A 14846-nucleotide genomic window follows, 5' to 3' on the forward strand; every position below is an offset into this window, starting at 1 on the left:
GATGAAACGAGAATGAGAAAGAAACGGAAGTTGCTCGTGATTTCACTTTCATTTTCAGACATCCTGATGCCTGATGATCTCACAATAATAACAAAATTAGCCTACATTGTTACATGGTAGCCTGTTGAACTTTTGATCCTGCATTGAAAGAAGGTGACTTTTCCTTTCTCTTTGATACAAATTATGTTGATATCTAGGCAAAATTTGAGTGTCTTGACTAAGAGTTACCTACTGTCAGTGTTTTTGTTGTTGTTTTTTTAATGGACCAGAATAACACTAGACTAAGACCTACCGGGCACCGGTCCGTCACGTCCTTCTGGTCCATTGACATTATGTTCGTCATGGGTCATGGTCATGATTCATTGACTGCTATGATCTATAGATTCTAGATCTACATGTCGTGGTCATGTGTGTATGTCTAAGTTAAATAGAGAGAGAGAAAGAGAGACCGAGAAAGAGAAAGAAGAAGAAAAGATAGAAAATGAAAGTAAATGAGAATGGAAGTGGAAGCATAAATCTAGACAGAGGTGTGAGAGAGAAAGAAAGAGAAAGATAAAAAGAGAGTGAGAGAGAACGAGAGAGGAGGCTGAGACAGAGAAAGATAATATATGAAGACAATGAGACAGAGGGAGGGAGAGACAGACGTAGAGTTAGTAAGACCATCATATATCATGTGTGTCTCTATTCGTTGTTGAAGGGAATTGTCAAATATGACATATTAAATGGGAGGGAAAGGACCCGCCGGTGGGATCAAGGGTCGCTTGTCCTGTGGGCAAGCAGTGATCAAATTTCACAACTCTCAACTGCTATCCTCTCTATGATTTTGATTGAGTAGATGTTTTACGGCACTATCGACACAATTTTGGTCATTTTAGCGCCATCTCTGACTGATGACACGGGTCAGTCTTACTATCCAATTACCAACGGTGCTTGCATTTCATAAGACCACTGTTTGACCTATTAAAACATAACATCTCCCTTGCTTCAACCCTTAGCCCCACCCATTGCTGTAACAAGCACAGTCAACCAGTGCTGCCCCTCACTGCCATCATGTAACAACGATTTGAGGAACTCTTTTCTCGGCTGGCCGTATGATCAGTGGTACAGGCATTGATCAAACTAATTTCACACCTCTTGCTTCTGGCTACCCCGGAAAGTTTCCTTAGTGGCTCGCTACCCGAGCACTTTCACTGGCACTCGTGAGATTTCACACCCACAACACCCTGAACCTTGACCATGATACATCTGCATCGCTCAAGGCTCATTTACTTTAGAAATGGGGTAACATCTGCCCCCACATTGCGCCCCTACTCCCCTTTCTCGCCGGGCGGCATAGCGTTCAAGTTTAGATCCGGCGTATCCAAACTTGCGTGTTTTGTTTCAAAACTGCCTGCTGCTGCTGCTGCTTTCTGCTGCTGCTAGAGATTATAAGTTGATCTACTTCAACTACTCTCTTCTACTGCCAGTCTAGCCGTACTTAGATCTAGGTTTGGCCCTATCGACGCAAACCTGTTAAGTACACAGGTCTCATTAGATCTAGATCTAGTAATTATTCAGGTTCAAATACATGCAAGTCAGTAAGGCACCTTTTGGTTTTGTCTGAAATACAAATACTTTAGGCATTGCAAACTAAAAATTTCATTCACAATTCAGCCATCAATATTAAGTACGGCTAGCCTGACAGTCTAGCCGGCTAGCCTGGCTGTCTACCCGTACTTAAGTACGGCTAGACTGCCAGTCTAGCCGTACTTATCTTAGGCCCTATTAACATTAGTAAACAGGAGGTTTAAATCACTGTCATTAAGGCACCTGGTTTCGTCTCAAATACACAAATACACAAATACTTTAGGTACTGCACACTAAAAATGTATATTTACAATTCAGTAGGCCTATTTTTTGTAAATGGTCAGTCTAGCCCACAGAATTCTACACTTATAGAAGCGGAACTCCCTCTTCGCGATCGCCGATTCGCTGTGAGGAATTGAAACTAAAACATGGCGGCCGGTTGAGGGCACCTTTGGCTGCGCCGCACAGCGAGGCTTCGCGTTGCTATGCACGCTAATGCTAGTGGTAGGGCTTGGAAGACACCTTACATCAGTATTTTAAAACTTTCTTCGAAGAGGAAATATATTGAAATAGTCTAGTACATTTTTATTGCCTACAATATGTCATATTTGGCAATGTTACAATGTTTTTGTATTTGTATTGTTGGTTTGTTGTTTTTTTAAATGATGGGATGGGATCTAGATCTAGATATCTAGATCAAGATAGATCTAGATCTCTAGATCTAGATCTAGATCTATTAAAGATCTTCACAATCACAATACACTTGATAATAACACTAATTATGAACATTAATTCAGTCGGCAAAATATCTAGATATAGATCTAGTCTTGATTAGTACTAGATCTACGCTAAGGCAAAAGGGGACGCTGACAGTAACATTAACATGCTCACTACAATAATATTGTCATTAAACTTAAGGCCATCCAAAGCAAGCAAAAAAGAACAATATAAGCCTTTTCTCCAATTTACTAGGAAGAGATAAATAAATTGAGCTTATATTGAGGAAATGTATTATTTCTCACTTTAAAAATTCATCTCTGTGTTTGCATCAGTAGTGTGTACATACAACAACATTAACATGCTTTGTTTAAAGCACGCGCGAGTCTAACAAATACAAGAGATTGGAGAATGTGTCGGTTGCACATGAAATACATGGGCCTATTGTACATGATGCCAAAAACACAAAAATGCAGAAAAGGCCTCAAAATATTGGTTTACACATAAAAGCCAATAATGCAGAACAAAGTAAACAAGAGTGGAACTGGCATATGTTTCCTGAATATAATATGTTCAAAGTCATTTTCTGTGTGTTGGGACTGTGATTTCTAATGCATGAATGATAGGCTCATTTAGATGTGATAATGAAGAAACTTGTGTCTACAGTCACAACAGAAAGAGTTCCATGGCGAGTGATCACTGGTCAAGGATTTCAGAGCTGTGTGCATTTTGAGAAAAATGTATCCCCATACCCTGGATCACATGTCGAGGGGATGGGCTTGTCCCCCTGTAATCCCCGCACACAGTAAATAAACACATATTTTTTAACACGAATAAGAAAAAATAAGTGGTCTCTTGTGACGAATCAAATTGAAGTCCTGTTTCAATTCGATTAATTGATAAAAGTGCGTATCGCAATGCGTTGGCCACCCCCTGCCCTATAGGTTTATGCTATTTAATAAATACATTCGTCAGACCTGGAATCTTTAATGCCCGCACACAGTAAACAAACACACATTCATGAACATGTATATATAAGAAAAAATAAGTGTTGTCTTGTTACGGATCAAATCGAAGTCCTGTTACAATTCAATTAATTGATAAAAGCGTGTATCGCAAGGCATCGGCTAACCCAGCACTATTACGCTATTTTATAAATACATTCGTCAGATCTGGAATCTTTAATCTTTAATTTTTAATCCCCGCACACAATAAACAAACACACGTTCATGAACACGTATAAAAAAATAAGTGGTCTCTTGTTACGGATCAAATTGAAGTCTAGTTACAATTCAATAATTGATAATAGCGCGCATTGCAATGCATTTGCTAACTCAGCATACGCTATTTAATAATACATTCGTCAGATTTGGAATCTTAAATTATAATCATAAATATATGAGCCCACGCGTGGGAAGTGAAAGTGAAAGGAATTGAAAATGCTTTCAAAAACAATTATTAAAGTAACATAATTAAAGTAGGACTACGTGTGCTTATAGAGGCCCAAAAAGGTGTATGGATGCGGAAATTAATGTTTCGGATGAAAATAATACGCTATCTCTACTACTGTAGCATTGGGTCAAAAATTTGATGCGCAACTTATTATGAAATATCTAGGCTACTGAACTATCAAACACCTAGGTCTAGATTCTCCTACTTTAACATAATGACTTAGATCTATATCAATTCGTCTTAACCGATGAGTATTTTTTTCAAATATTTGCACACATTTATAAGTTCTATATTATTGTAGAAATTTCTTTGAAGAAAATTCTTTAATAAATACAAGCCCAATATATATATATAAAAAAAAAAATCCCACTCAATGGTTTCTACAGATTTTTAAAAAGTTTATAGCTGGAGCTAAATCTCTTTTAAAAGCAAGTCCGTCCTTTTTTCTACTTCTGCTGGCGACATAAAGTTAATTATTGAACGCATGTTTTGAGAACATTAATTAGATCTAGTGAAAAATATGTTCAGTGTAAAACAAATTTCTTGTAACAAGTTTAGCTACTAAAAAATTACGTAGGTCATATGCGTATGCAAAATGTGTGTGGGAAGCTAGAAGTGCTGTGAACAATCCCATCCGTGTTACGATTTTTTTTCACAGTTCTGTAGATCTTATATTTATAAACTCTCTATGTCTGCTGTTTCTGTTGTTGCACCCAAAAACACAACAATTTAAAACCTTAATTCCAATCTCTAGTTGCACAGTGAATTCTGTTACTCAAAATTACAAACTGGACAGTAAATGTCCCACTTTTCACTCGTTTGTAAAAGCCGCTATTGCTTTAAAAGCTATAGGGTTACTTCCGAAAACGATAAATCGTGCCCTCAAGACGCCATTGTTTTCGGTCTTCAATTCCTCACAGGTCACGTGGTACAGTTCCCGTTCTATAAGTGTTGAATTCTGTGGTCTAGCCATCATATTAAGAATAAGTACGGCTAGACTGCTGCTAGTCTAGCCGTACTTAAGTACGGCTAGACTGCCAGTCTAGCCGTCATTAAGTACGGCTAGCCTCTTCCTTTCATGTATGCCACTGGTCACTCGACTTGCATCAGCACCAACAATAGATCAATTTGTGGCTATAAATTTATTATACTGCCGGTATCGACATGCTGTCCATGCTTAATGTGAAATATTTTTTCTTGTGTGAATGATTATGTGATTGGTGTATGATGCTGAATTTCTTTGTCTTGGTGATTTGATACTGGTGAACAGTATTGAAACTACTGTTGAGCACGTACATGATAGCAAAATCGACAGGACATAGAAATTATATCTTTGTACAAATTTCCCTTTGTATGTGTTAAAAAATATTCACAGTGTGTTCGTTATTTCCTCGTTATTACCTTCCTAATTTTTAATAAAAAAATTACAGTGCTTTCATCATAGCTCTACTTTTCTTACCTTTTCTATGAACTTCAAAAGATAACATTTAAGTTACCGTACTTATAAAATGAACTGGCGACCTGCTTTCTTTTTCAGAAGTGAACGTACAACGATGGAGGAAATCTGTGAACAGCTGGACAAAACATGCCTACAGATATTTGATGTCCTAGAGAGTCTTTATGAAGCGCAAGGGAAATTGGAGCAGGTAGTTGGGGGGGGGCACAAACGAGTTGTTTTAAAAAAAAAAGTCTTTGGCCAATAAAAATAGCTTTGTCTTTGTCTTCTACATTGTTAGTGCTTTTAATGCATGATGTCATTACATTAGAGAAATTTGGTCAGCCCACAACCTCAAGCCTCAAATGAAATTGTTACTTAATTTTCTATAATTAATACTCTTGGTACAACAGGTATTATATAATAGCAGTCAGCGGAATGGGACTCAATGAAGACTTGGGACTTATCGGGAGGAGAAGGGTATCTTTCTGTTTGTTTAAAAAAAAATTAAATTAAAAGTCACGATAAAACATCTCTTATTCACCCAACACTTGGATGTGCAAAGTCAGACTCACCAATATCATTTGCACAGCTGATTTGGCTCCATGCATTTTTCGAATGGGGGAAAAAAACGTATTTATTCTGTTTCAAAAGACTGTCTGTCATGTCGCCGTGCACTCTATACTACAATTGACCTCTATCAGAGACACATAACTGTTTAATTCAACTTTTCAGAAGCCTTTTTTACACCAAAACATGCATTTAGGACATGGGCGTTAGATGTGTCTTGTTTTGTTTCAGTAAGGTTTTACGGTGCTCGCAACTGCGTAAGGTCATATGAGCGCCAAAGAATGGATGTCAACAGAGAAGTCTAAACAGGAAATCAAAGGTGTCTTTGGCATGGATAGTCAGCAAAGGGGTGTGGGCGATCCGAAAACATAAAAAATTTATCCCCCCCCCCGGTTTCTAAGGCTGAAATCAGCACCTGTGGTCTGTAAACAGACTAGACTTCTGTGTTGTGAGTTGCGCACGGGTCTGTGGAGCCAAACTTTTGGCAGGTCTAGTCAAAACTGGCCCTAACAGTGTGGGTGGTTGGCAGGTGCTCTGGTGTGGTTTGCTCCTTCTTTCCTATCAAATATCTATCGTTCTATCTATCGTTCTTATCCCTCCTCCTTTTTGTGTATGTTACTCTCTTGTCACCCATCTATTCTTTGCACTTATATGACCTTATTGTGTTGCAAGTGCCGTAAAACTCTTATAAAAAAAAAACTGGCCCTAACAGTAGGCTTTACTGTGTTTTATGCAAATTGTTTGGCAAACGGTCTGGCATAGGAGGGCTCAGTAACCTGACAGGTAGGCCTATGTTGTTCGCCTGTAACCCGGAGGTCTGGGGTTTAATCCCCACACTGTCGGGTTATTTTCTTCATGCTTTCTGGCCCCTTTGATCCAAGGTATGACAGATTGAACATGTAATCTCCTTGGAAAAGGACGAAACATTTCAAAAGTTCTGTTTGAAAATTTCTCATTAGAGATCTCCTGGCGGTTCTTAAATTGAAGATAGATCAGGCCCTCTAGACCGCTGACAAAATTTTAAAAAAATTCCCAACCCAAAACTGAAGCTACTAAGTATAATTTTAAAGAGAATCTTCAAATACAGCATGTGGCTACCTTTCAGCCAAGAGATGATACTGAGTTTTACGAAAATAATAAATGGCCTTGTTAGTAAAATCAACTGCCCTGTAAGATAAAAATAAAAAATGGCCCTGAAAATAAAATCAACTGCCCTGTGAGATGAAAATAAAAAATGGCTTTAAGTAAAATCAACTGCCCTGTGAGATGAAAATAAAAAATGTCCCTTTAAGTAAAATCAACTGCCCTGTGACTTGAAAATAAAAATGTCCCTTTAAGTAAAATCAACTGCCCTGTGACATGAAAATAAAAAAATGTCCCTTTAAGTAAAATCAACTGCTCTGTGAGATGAAAATTAAAAATGTCCCTTTAAGTAAAATCAACTGCCCTGTGACATGAAAATTAAAAATGGCCCTTTAAGTAAAATCAACTGCCCTGTGAGATGAAAGTCTTACAGTCAGTTATTCCCTTAGCCATAGGACGGTTACAAGAAGAAAGAAGAAGCATCGGGTAATTTACACAAAAACAAAATAAACTCCCTGGGTTTCGACGTGCTAGTGAGCAGAGTTTCTCAAAGCCACACCATCATACCAGGGAAAATAAGAAAGAATATAATTCTACAGGAGCATTTTGAAATTGAATAGAATGTCACACACTTCACTTACAACTCTGTGTCTTGACATATATGTGTATTTGGTTAATTTTAGTCTTAAAACTTATTCAAACTGAGACATTTTTCCTTTTTTCTTTCCAGGTCATGAAAGATGGATTTCTTGGAATTTCTCGGGCCCGCTACAGCCTGGGAATGAGTAGAGTCTCGTCTGATCAGTTTGTGGATGCGGATCTAGTCGCCACGCGTACTGTGATAGTCAAGGACGAAAGTGGTGGACGCGCTACTAAAAGTTTGGCTCACAGTGACTGTGGTGGTGAAATATCCAAACCTACATTTAAACTTCAAGTGAACGCTGTGAGGATTAAATCCAAGTCTGACGACTCGGACAGTGAAGAAATTAGTTCACAACCAAAGGAAGCAGACCAGTCTGAGGGTCTGTTGAGGCAAAGAAAGCGTGAGAAATCTGATCAAGAGAATGAATCGAAAAATGACAGTGCACAAGCAAAAATAAACCCACATTCCGGAGCTTCGACCTCTATAGCTGACAAGGGGACTGATTCGAAGAAGTTTGATTCCGAGACACAAGATAACGGCAGCAGTAAGAAAAATGAGAAACTGTTCAATCCGGTTAATCTGTTCGGAGTGCTAGTCCCTCAGCATCTGAGAATGTCCCAGAAGAACTTTGAAGAAGCTGTAAGTCTCACCGTCACAATCGCTGGCTTGAAGAGCGAACTGGAGTGTCTCCGATCTAGCTACGATTCTTTCAGAGAAAAGAAAAAGTCTATGGTGTCTGAGGCAGTGAATCCCGAGGCTTGACAGATTGAAGAAGGTTTCTCAAAGAGATTTTCCAATTTCGCCGGGTTCTCATCTGGTGAGGGCTGTCTGGTGGTGCACAGCTGGTTGTGAGCCCGAACTTTATGTGAACGTTTGGAAGTCAAACTTGTAATGGGTCCAACGTATTTATATTCTTCGTGGAACTTTTTTTTCCCTCCCAGTGATTTCTTGTATGAGGGCAATGATTTTGCCGTGGAAATACTTTCATGATGCTTATCAGATCGTCACCTCAGAACTTTTTTGTCCAAAGTGCCTCTTTATTTAAGAACGCTTTGGACAAAATAGTTCTGAGACGAAGAAATGTTGAACTGCACCCGGGACAAAAAAAAAAGCAAAAAAATGTTTAAAAGACAAAATAGTGTTGATCGAACTGGCTGTACGACTCAGCACATGTCACGACAACAAAAGAGATCTACAACAACTGCTTTGTATTCCAGTTCCATTCCAGCTTCTATAAATAGATACATTTCTCTTTCGGCATTAATGTTGAAATCTTTCACTACCTTTGTGATGTTATGGTCTGTGCAAGTTTGTTGTTGAAGGTTTTATGCAAATCTTCAGCTTGCTAACTTTTTCAAAACCCAATCAGAGGTGCACTTTTTTTAAAATGTAAGTGTTTTTTACAGCCACATCAACAAAATTTAGATCATCTAGGAGGCGGGCTTCCGACCCTGTCTGTCAGGACCGACCCGGGCTGAGAGGGATACAGCATCCAAGTAGAAAGAACCAGAAACTCAAAAAAAAAATTTATCCCCACTGGAGAATTTAAGTCAGGTCTCCTGAGGGCAACAGCGAAGCACCTAAGCTACACCACATGGCAGATGTAGGTACGGATACCTTACGTTATAACAATAACATCAGGTTACATAACAATGAGCAACATTACGTTGAGTGGGACTAATTTTGGTGTAACGTATATTATATTGTAATTAATTTAATCAGAACATATACAGCTCAACTTCCACCTGAACAGAATAAATCTGGAACTTCCCCCAATGTGTCCCTTGTGTGACTATGCATATGAGACTGTGGAGCATCACCTGTTCCACTGCACAGCCCTAAATGACATCAGAGCTACCCTTGGATGTATAGTTTATTGAATATCATTATCTTCTCCTGGGATGGGATGCTGTGCCATCTCAGTCCTAAGTTGGGAGTGACAGAGGGGAACAAAGTAGCCAGCCTCCTAAATGATCTGCATTATGTTGATTGGGGCTTGAAATATCAATCAACCGAAGCTTTATTGTTATATTATATTATAATAAATTAGCCTGATACTGTTGAAAAGCCATCCGAGTCTTTACTTGTTAAAATAAGAGACATGAGTGTACATGACCACATATGTATCATAAGTGTGCTTCTGAGCATTTCTATGTTTTGTCAAATTGTTGAAGTCTATCCATTATGTGTTATGGCCCCATTGACACAGTTTAGGTAATTTAAGAGCTGGGTTGCTTCGAACTTGTCTGTAAGTGTAAGTAAAGGCCATCCTTGGCTGTGTGGGCTATTGGTCTACTGTGTCCTCTTAGAGATACTTGATTATGGTGCACTATCTTTTGTACGTTGGATTCAGACTAACGATTTTCTTCCACGCAAGGTGAAGAGTCTGTATACCGACAATACAGTGCAAGTGGGGGGGGGGGGGGGGGTGTTGTTTCTTTTTCAACTCACTTGAGCCTATTCAAACTCGTGTATTTGCAAGATGCCCCGCCGACCCGGTAGCCTAATCGCGTGTATTTACACGGGATGTGCTTTATCGATTGATATAATCTCCGGTGCTATTTGTTTACAAGCTATAGGAAGCGGCGAGACAACAGTTGACCCACTTGTTTCGTTTCATTAAAAATTTGGGAAGTTATGTGCGATATTTCTTTAGCAGTAATGGACTACGGCAGTCACTCCTTCATTGCGACAGTTGATTTTATCATAAATTGGGCATTAAAAAAATGTGCATATTCCCCTGACATTGCCATTTCAAAATATTGATAAAATAAAAACTGTTTGGACGAATTAAATGCAGTTTTCTTTTTCTGTGAGAGCACTTCTTTCTTTCTCTTGTAAAATTATGTTAGCTTTCACAATCTTTTTGTGGTTAAGGCCTCAATATAACCCAAAAGTGTCAGGCTGCAATGATTGTTGGGTGAAAAAGAGCTCAGGCTCAAGTGAGTTCAGTTAATGTGGTTTATCATCGACACAATTTTGACAATTCAGTCAGGGGACAAGTTTCAATCCTGCCTGCAGCCTACTGTCAGGCCGAGAGGGATATAATAGCTTTTTCCCAGCAGAGAGACCAATATACTCGAAAAGGTTCTCTGAATCGTACTCCAGCCGTCTGTTAGCGACGCCGAAGTGCCTCACCCTTACAGCACTTGACTGACTGACAATATTGTCACTGTCATTCTGACTTACCATATTGTCACTGTCATTTACTGTGGTCGCCAAGTTCCATGTGAAAGAAAAGCTTTTTTTTTCTTCTCAATGTAACAAAATAGATAGTATTGCACGCTGAGCTTTCTGTTAAGCAGAAATTTGCGCTCTAAAAATATACTATACCAATCCTCCTCCTCCTCCTCCTCCTCCTCCACTTTGGCAAGTTTTAGCATTTGTGATCATTACAAGTTGCTTGCTATCGTTTCCTTTATTTATGATCTCTTTTAACCATGCTGGCTAGCTACATGCTGGTTAGTACACTGCTAGCAAGGTCTATAGCGTTACTTTCCTTCCTCCTTAGGTGTTAAATGTTATTATTTGTTTTTTTTTATAGACATTCTATTATTATTATTATTAAAATAATTTTAATTATTATCATCAATTGACCTAATTGGTAGACTTTTTTCTTTTTTTTTTGTTGCTTGAACTTGAAGTGTGTGAATGTTCTGGTGGCGTTGTCATAGAAAGCTCACATTCAAGAACGGAACTGGTTTGGTGTTCTCAGCTGTTGCCTGCCCAGGTGTCCAAAATGACTTTTTTTTATGGAGTTAAAAAAAAATTCCTCAGTAAACAGACATTGATGAAAATAAAGAAAAACAAGATGTAACTCTTCTGGTCAATTGTTCTTTTTATTTATATATATATATCTATATGTTATAGTGAATGAAACAAACTCACTATCTCTCTCTCCCTCCATCTCTCTCTCCCTCTCAAACTAGCTCTCTCTCCCTCTCAAACTAGCTCTCTCTCTCTCTCTCTCTCAAACTAGCTCTCTCTCCCTCTCTCTCTCTCTCTCTCCCTCTCCCCCTCTCTCTCTCTCTCTCCCTCTCAAACTAGCTCTCTCTCCCTCTCTTTTACTCTCTCTCTCTCTCTCTCTCTCTCAAACTAGCTCTCTCTCCCTCTCTCTCTCCCTCTCTCTCTCTCTCTCTCTCTCTCTCTCTCTCTCTCTCTCTCTCTCTCTCACTTCTTCCCTAAGGCTTATGTCTAAAGTATTGTCTGCAAAAAGAAAAAGCGTCTAAAAGGTAGTATATCACTACATGATGCCACCGTACAGCTTGCCCACTTGTTTGTTTGTTTGTTTGTTTGTTTGTAAAGAGAAGCACATCGACACAGTAATGGTTGTTTAGTGCTGAGAAAAAGTAAGACAGACAGACAGACAGACAGAAACAACAGAGGGAAAGTGAAGAAGTAGGACCTACCAGTGGCACCCTCCAACCACATGCTCGTATGCCCAGACAACATTGTCAAAAAATAAATGCATAAAATAACAAGGAGTATGTCTTTGCCGATTCCTGTCCTCATTATCTTGTTACCAAACAACTTATTTTGCAATTTAAATAAACTGTCAATTTTAAGAGGACAGAACAGGTAACGAAAGTAATGTAGTTAGATACTCCTTTCTTGCACACTATAGGATATTACCTACACAGGTCTCATAGTTTAGCTCACAAGTGTACCGTCTGTGCAGAATTAAAGGGGATGTTTATAATAAGTGTCCCTGCCGGTCAATATCAGTCATATGAAGGAAATTTCCAAAATGAGTTAACATTATTTTAAAAAACTATCACCTTTTCCCTACAATTTAAAACAAAAATGAAGTAAATATGACCTTATTTGACGAAAATACAGAGCTTTTAATTGTGTGAGGTGAGAAAACACGAAAAAGAGAAAATGGCCTCTGAAGTTGAGCAACATGTTTCCATAGCAATGGAGGTCTTAGAATTGAGATAGAGACTTGAAATTTATAGTCGATTATAGTCGTTTATTTTTATCTTAAAGTTAAATAAAGCAGAAGACAACAAACTTTCAATTGATCCGAAAAACAAAAATTTCATGGAAAGTCACTTTTTTGCCTTTCGAGCCTCGCGTATGCTGATAATAACACACTGCGTCCTACGACTGATATTGACCGGGGGAGACAGATATATCCCGTATGTGTTAAAAAAAGCTTAAACATTTGAGGTCTGTCAGTAAAAATGGAGTCCACTTACAAAATACTTTGTTAAAAATAACAATTATCATCATCATCATTGCCTCTTTTATCGTAGATCAATGTAGATTTTCCACCAGTACCAGCCACCGACAAACACTTTCCACTTTTCCCTATCTTGGGCGAGCTTCTTGACATTATTCCATGTCGTCTGTCCGCGAGTTTTGTTCTCTTCCCAAAACTTATATATGGCTTGGCCTTTTGCAGCTGAATATGCAGAGAAAGAGCTTCCGTAGTATCACATCTCAGTCACTCGATCTTATATAAAATGAATACAACGTATTTCACTCTCACTCTCACCCTCACCATCGCTTTCCTTTCTTGCACTTTCTCTCATTCATCAATATCTGCTATTTTATTTCTTCAATCCGTGTCATTTATCATCTCTCTCCTTCTTTTTCACTCTAACGTGAGTGGAATATAAACTGGGATGTTGGGATGGTAGCTGCAGAAAGTTTCTTTCTAATCCAGGTGTGGTTCATTCAGTCTTTCAAGAGTTCCTCTTCATCAAAATCGTCCTGAAAGAGAAAGAAAAAATAGTGAAGCTAGCGACAAGTGATCCTGAATATCAATCACCTCTAAAACTGAAATCTGTGCAAAGTACCCAGAAAAGATAATGCCCTAGCTGTTGTGTCTTGAAGAAGAAATGTCTCAAACTAAAAATATACTATATTTAATAACAGTGATTATATAAAAAAATATATTCAAAATAGTAATTGCATCTATATAGCATAATATATCAACATCCTACAGCATGCTATATTTATGCCCCTCAATGCTTCACAACTATTAGTGAACGTATAAAACTATAAAAACACCGTTTTCAAAGACATTTTTTTAGTTTGAACATGGGAGCTGAATCTGGTCCAATAATTTATTGAAAATGTTTAATAAAGCTATAACTATAACTATAAGTTATGAAAGAAGCCGAAAGTGAAAACTATTGTGAAGGAGAGAACAGCACTAACGGTTATCTTCTTAATCTCATAATCTTTAATAATCATCCTAATCTTGGATGATTACTTAAACCAGACAAGGACTGACAATCAGGCAATGATTTCTGTTATCCACTCTTTACATGATACCATGGAAAAGCTGCCATCTTGGATTTTAACACTATAAAACATGCCCAGATGCTGATGATAAAGTTCCTTGCAATTTGAAAGCAGTCATTCATTCAGCTGTTTTCTAAAATTCTGGAGAATATCTAGAATTTAATGTCTTGAGTAGGGTGTGGCTTTTAAAAGAAATATTTTTTTGTATATATAGAATAAAACTACAGTGCAGCCTCTCTATAATGAAATCGTGGGGACCAGAAAAAAATGTTGTTATAGAGAGTTATCGTTATAGAGAGGCAACTAAAAATATAACTAATGACATATATAAGGAAAAAATCAGGACATGTCGCTATACAGAGGATGTCGTTATATCGAAGGTCGTTATGCAGAGGCTGCACTGTATTTAACAAATATAATAGAAATATTCAAATAAGTGTTAACTGAGAAGCGAAACAGAGCGAACTCACTACCATATCAAAGTCATCGATGTTGACCCCATCCAAGTCCAGGCCAAGCTCTTCTTCAATCTCCTCTATCGCTTGCTCCAGTTCTTCGACAGCCGGCATCCCACTCGCACTCACACCCTCAGGTCCTTTGTCCTTCTGTGCATTCACACCCTCAGGTGTTCCGTCCTTCCGCACACTCACACCCTCAGGTGCTCCATCCTTCTGTGCACTCACACCCTCAGGTGCTCCATCCTTCGGCACATTCACACCCTTAGGACCTCCGACCATCTGCACCATTGAGGGTGAGCTCTCCGCAACTGTTGGGTCCTTACTGCGCTGAGCTTCCCTGAGAGGGGTGGGGCTTCTGGGGTCATCAGGGCTGATGATGGGCTTGGTCTCCTCCTAATTGTTACAAGAGTGTAACAAACATAAAACATTAAAAACGGAGGAGTGTTTTAGTTTTAATAAAAGTTCTACGGCACTTGCAACACGATTAGGTCTTATAAGTGCCGCAGATTAGAGGTGTTATAAAAGAGTAACAAACACAAAAAAGAAGAAGGAGAGATAAAGACAATAGATGTTTGATAAGAAAGAAGAAGGAGAGATAAAGACAATAGATGTTTGATAAGAAAGAAGAAGGAGAGATAAAGACAATAGATGTTTGATAAGAAAGAAG

General features: G+C 38.5%; 2 protein-coding genes across 2 annotated transcripts; one reads left to right on the forward strand and one right to left on the reverse strand.

Annotated features, from left to right (window-relative positions):
* The first annotated feature begins 38 nt into the window (after window positions 1–38).
* On the forward strand, window positions 39–9236 carry LOC101849219. The gene is made up of 3 exons (XM_005101116.3): window positions 39–153; window positions 5273–5381; window positions 7554–9236. Exons 2-3 carry the CDS (start codon window positions 5289–5291, stop codon window positions 8226–8228), a joined length of 768 nt encoding a protein of 255 aa, XP_005101173.1. The 5' UTR covers window positions 39–153; window positions 5273–5288; the 3' UTR covers window positions 8229–9236.
* Window positions 9237–11606: 2370 nt separating this feature from the next.
* On the reverse strand, window positions 11607–14572 carry LOC101849469 (the record flags this gene model as incomplete). Its single annotated transcript, XM_005101118.3, is given in 2 exon segments — window positions 11607–13184; window positions 14195–14572. Coding segments are annotated over 2 exon segments (414 nt in total), but the record flags the coding sequence as incomplete, so codon positions are not given.
* Window positions 14573–14846: the final 274 nt, after the last annotated feature.

This window comes from Aplysia californica, unplaced genomic scaffold (genome assembly GCF_000002075.1).
Source record: "Aplysia californica isolate F4 #8 unplaced genomic scaffold, AplCal3.0 scaffold00270, whole genome shotgun sequence".
NCBI lineage: Eukaryota > Metazoa > Mollusca > Gastropoda > Aplysiida > Aplysiidae > Aplysia > Aplysia californica.

Excerpts from the sequence above, each read along its gene's own strand:
- LOC101849219 (XM_005101116.3), top strand. The coding sequence starts at position 5,289 with ATGGAGGAAATCTGTGAACAGCTGGACAAAACATGCCTACAGATATTT. Across the intron at positions 5,382-7,553 it reads CGCAAGGGAAATTGGAGCAG|GTCATGAAAGATGGATTTCT; the intron begins GTAGTTGGGGGG and ends TTTTCTTTCCAG.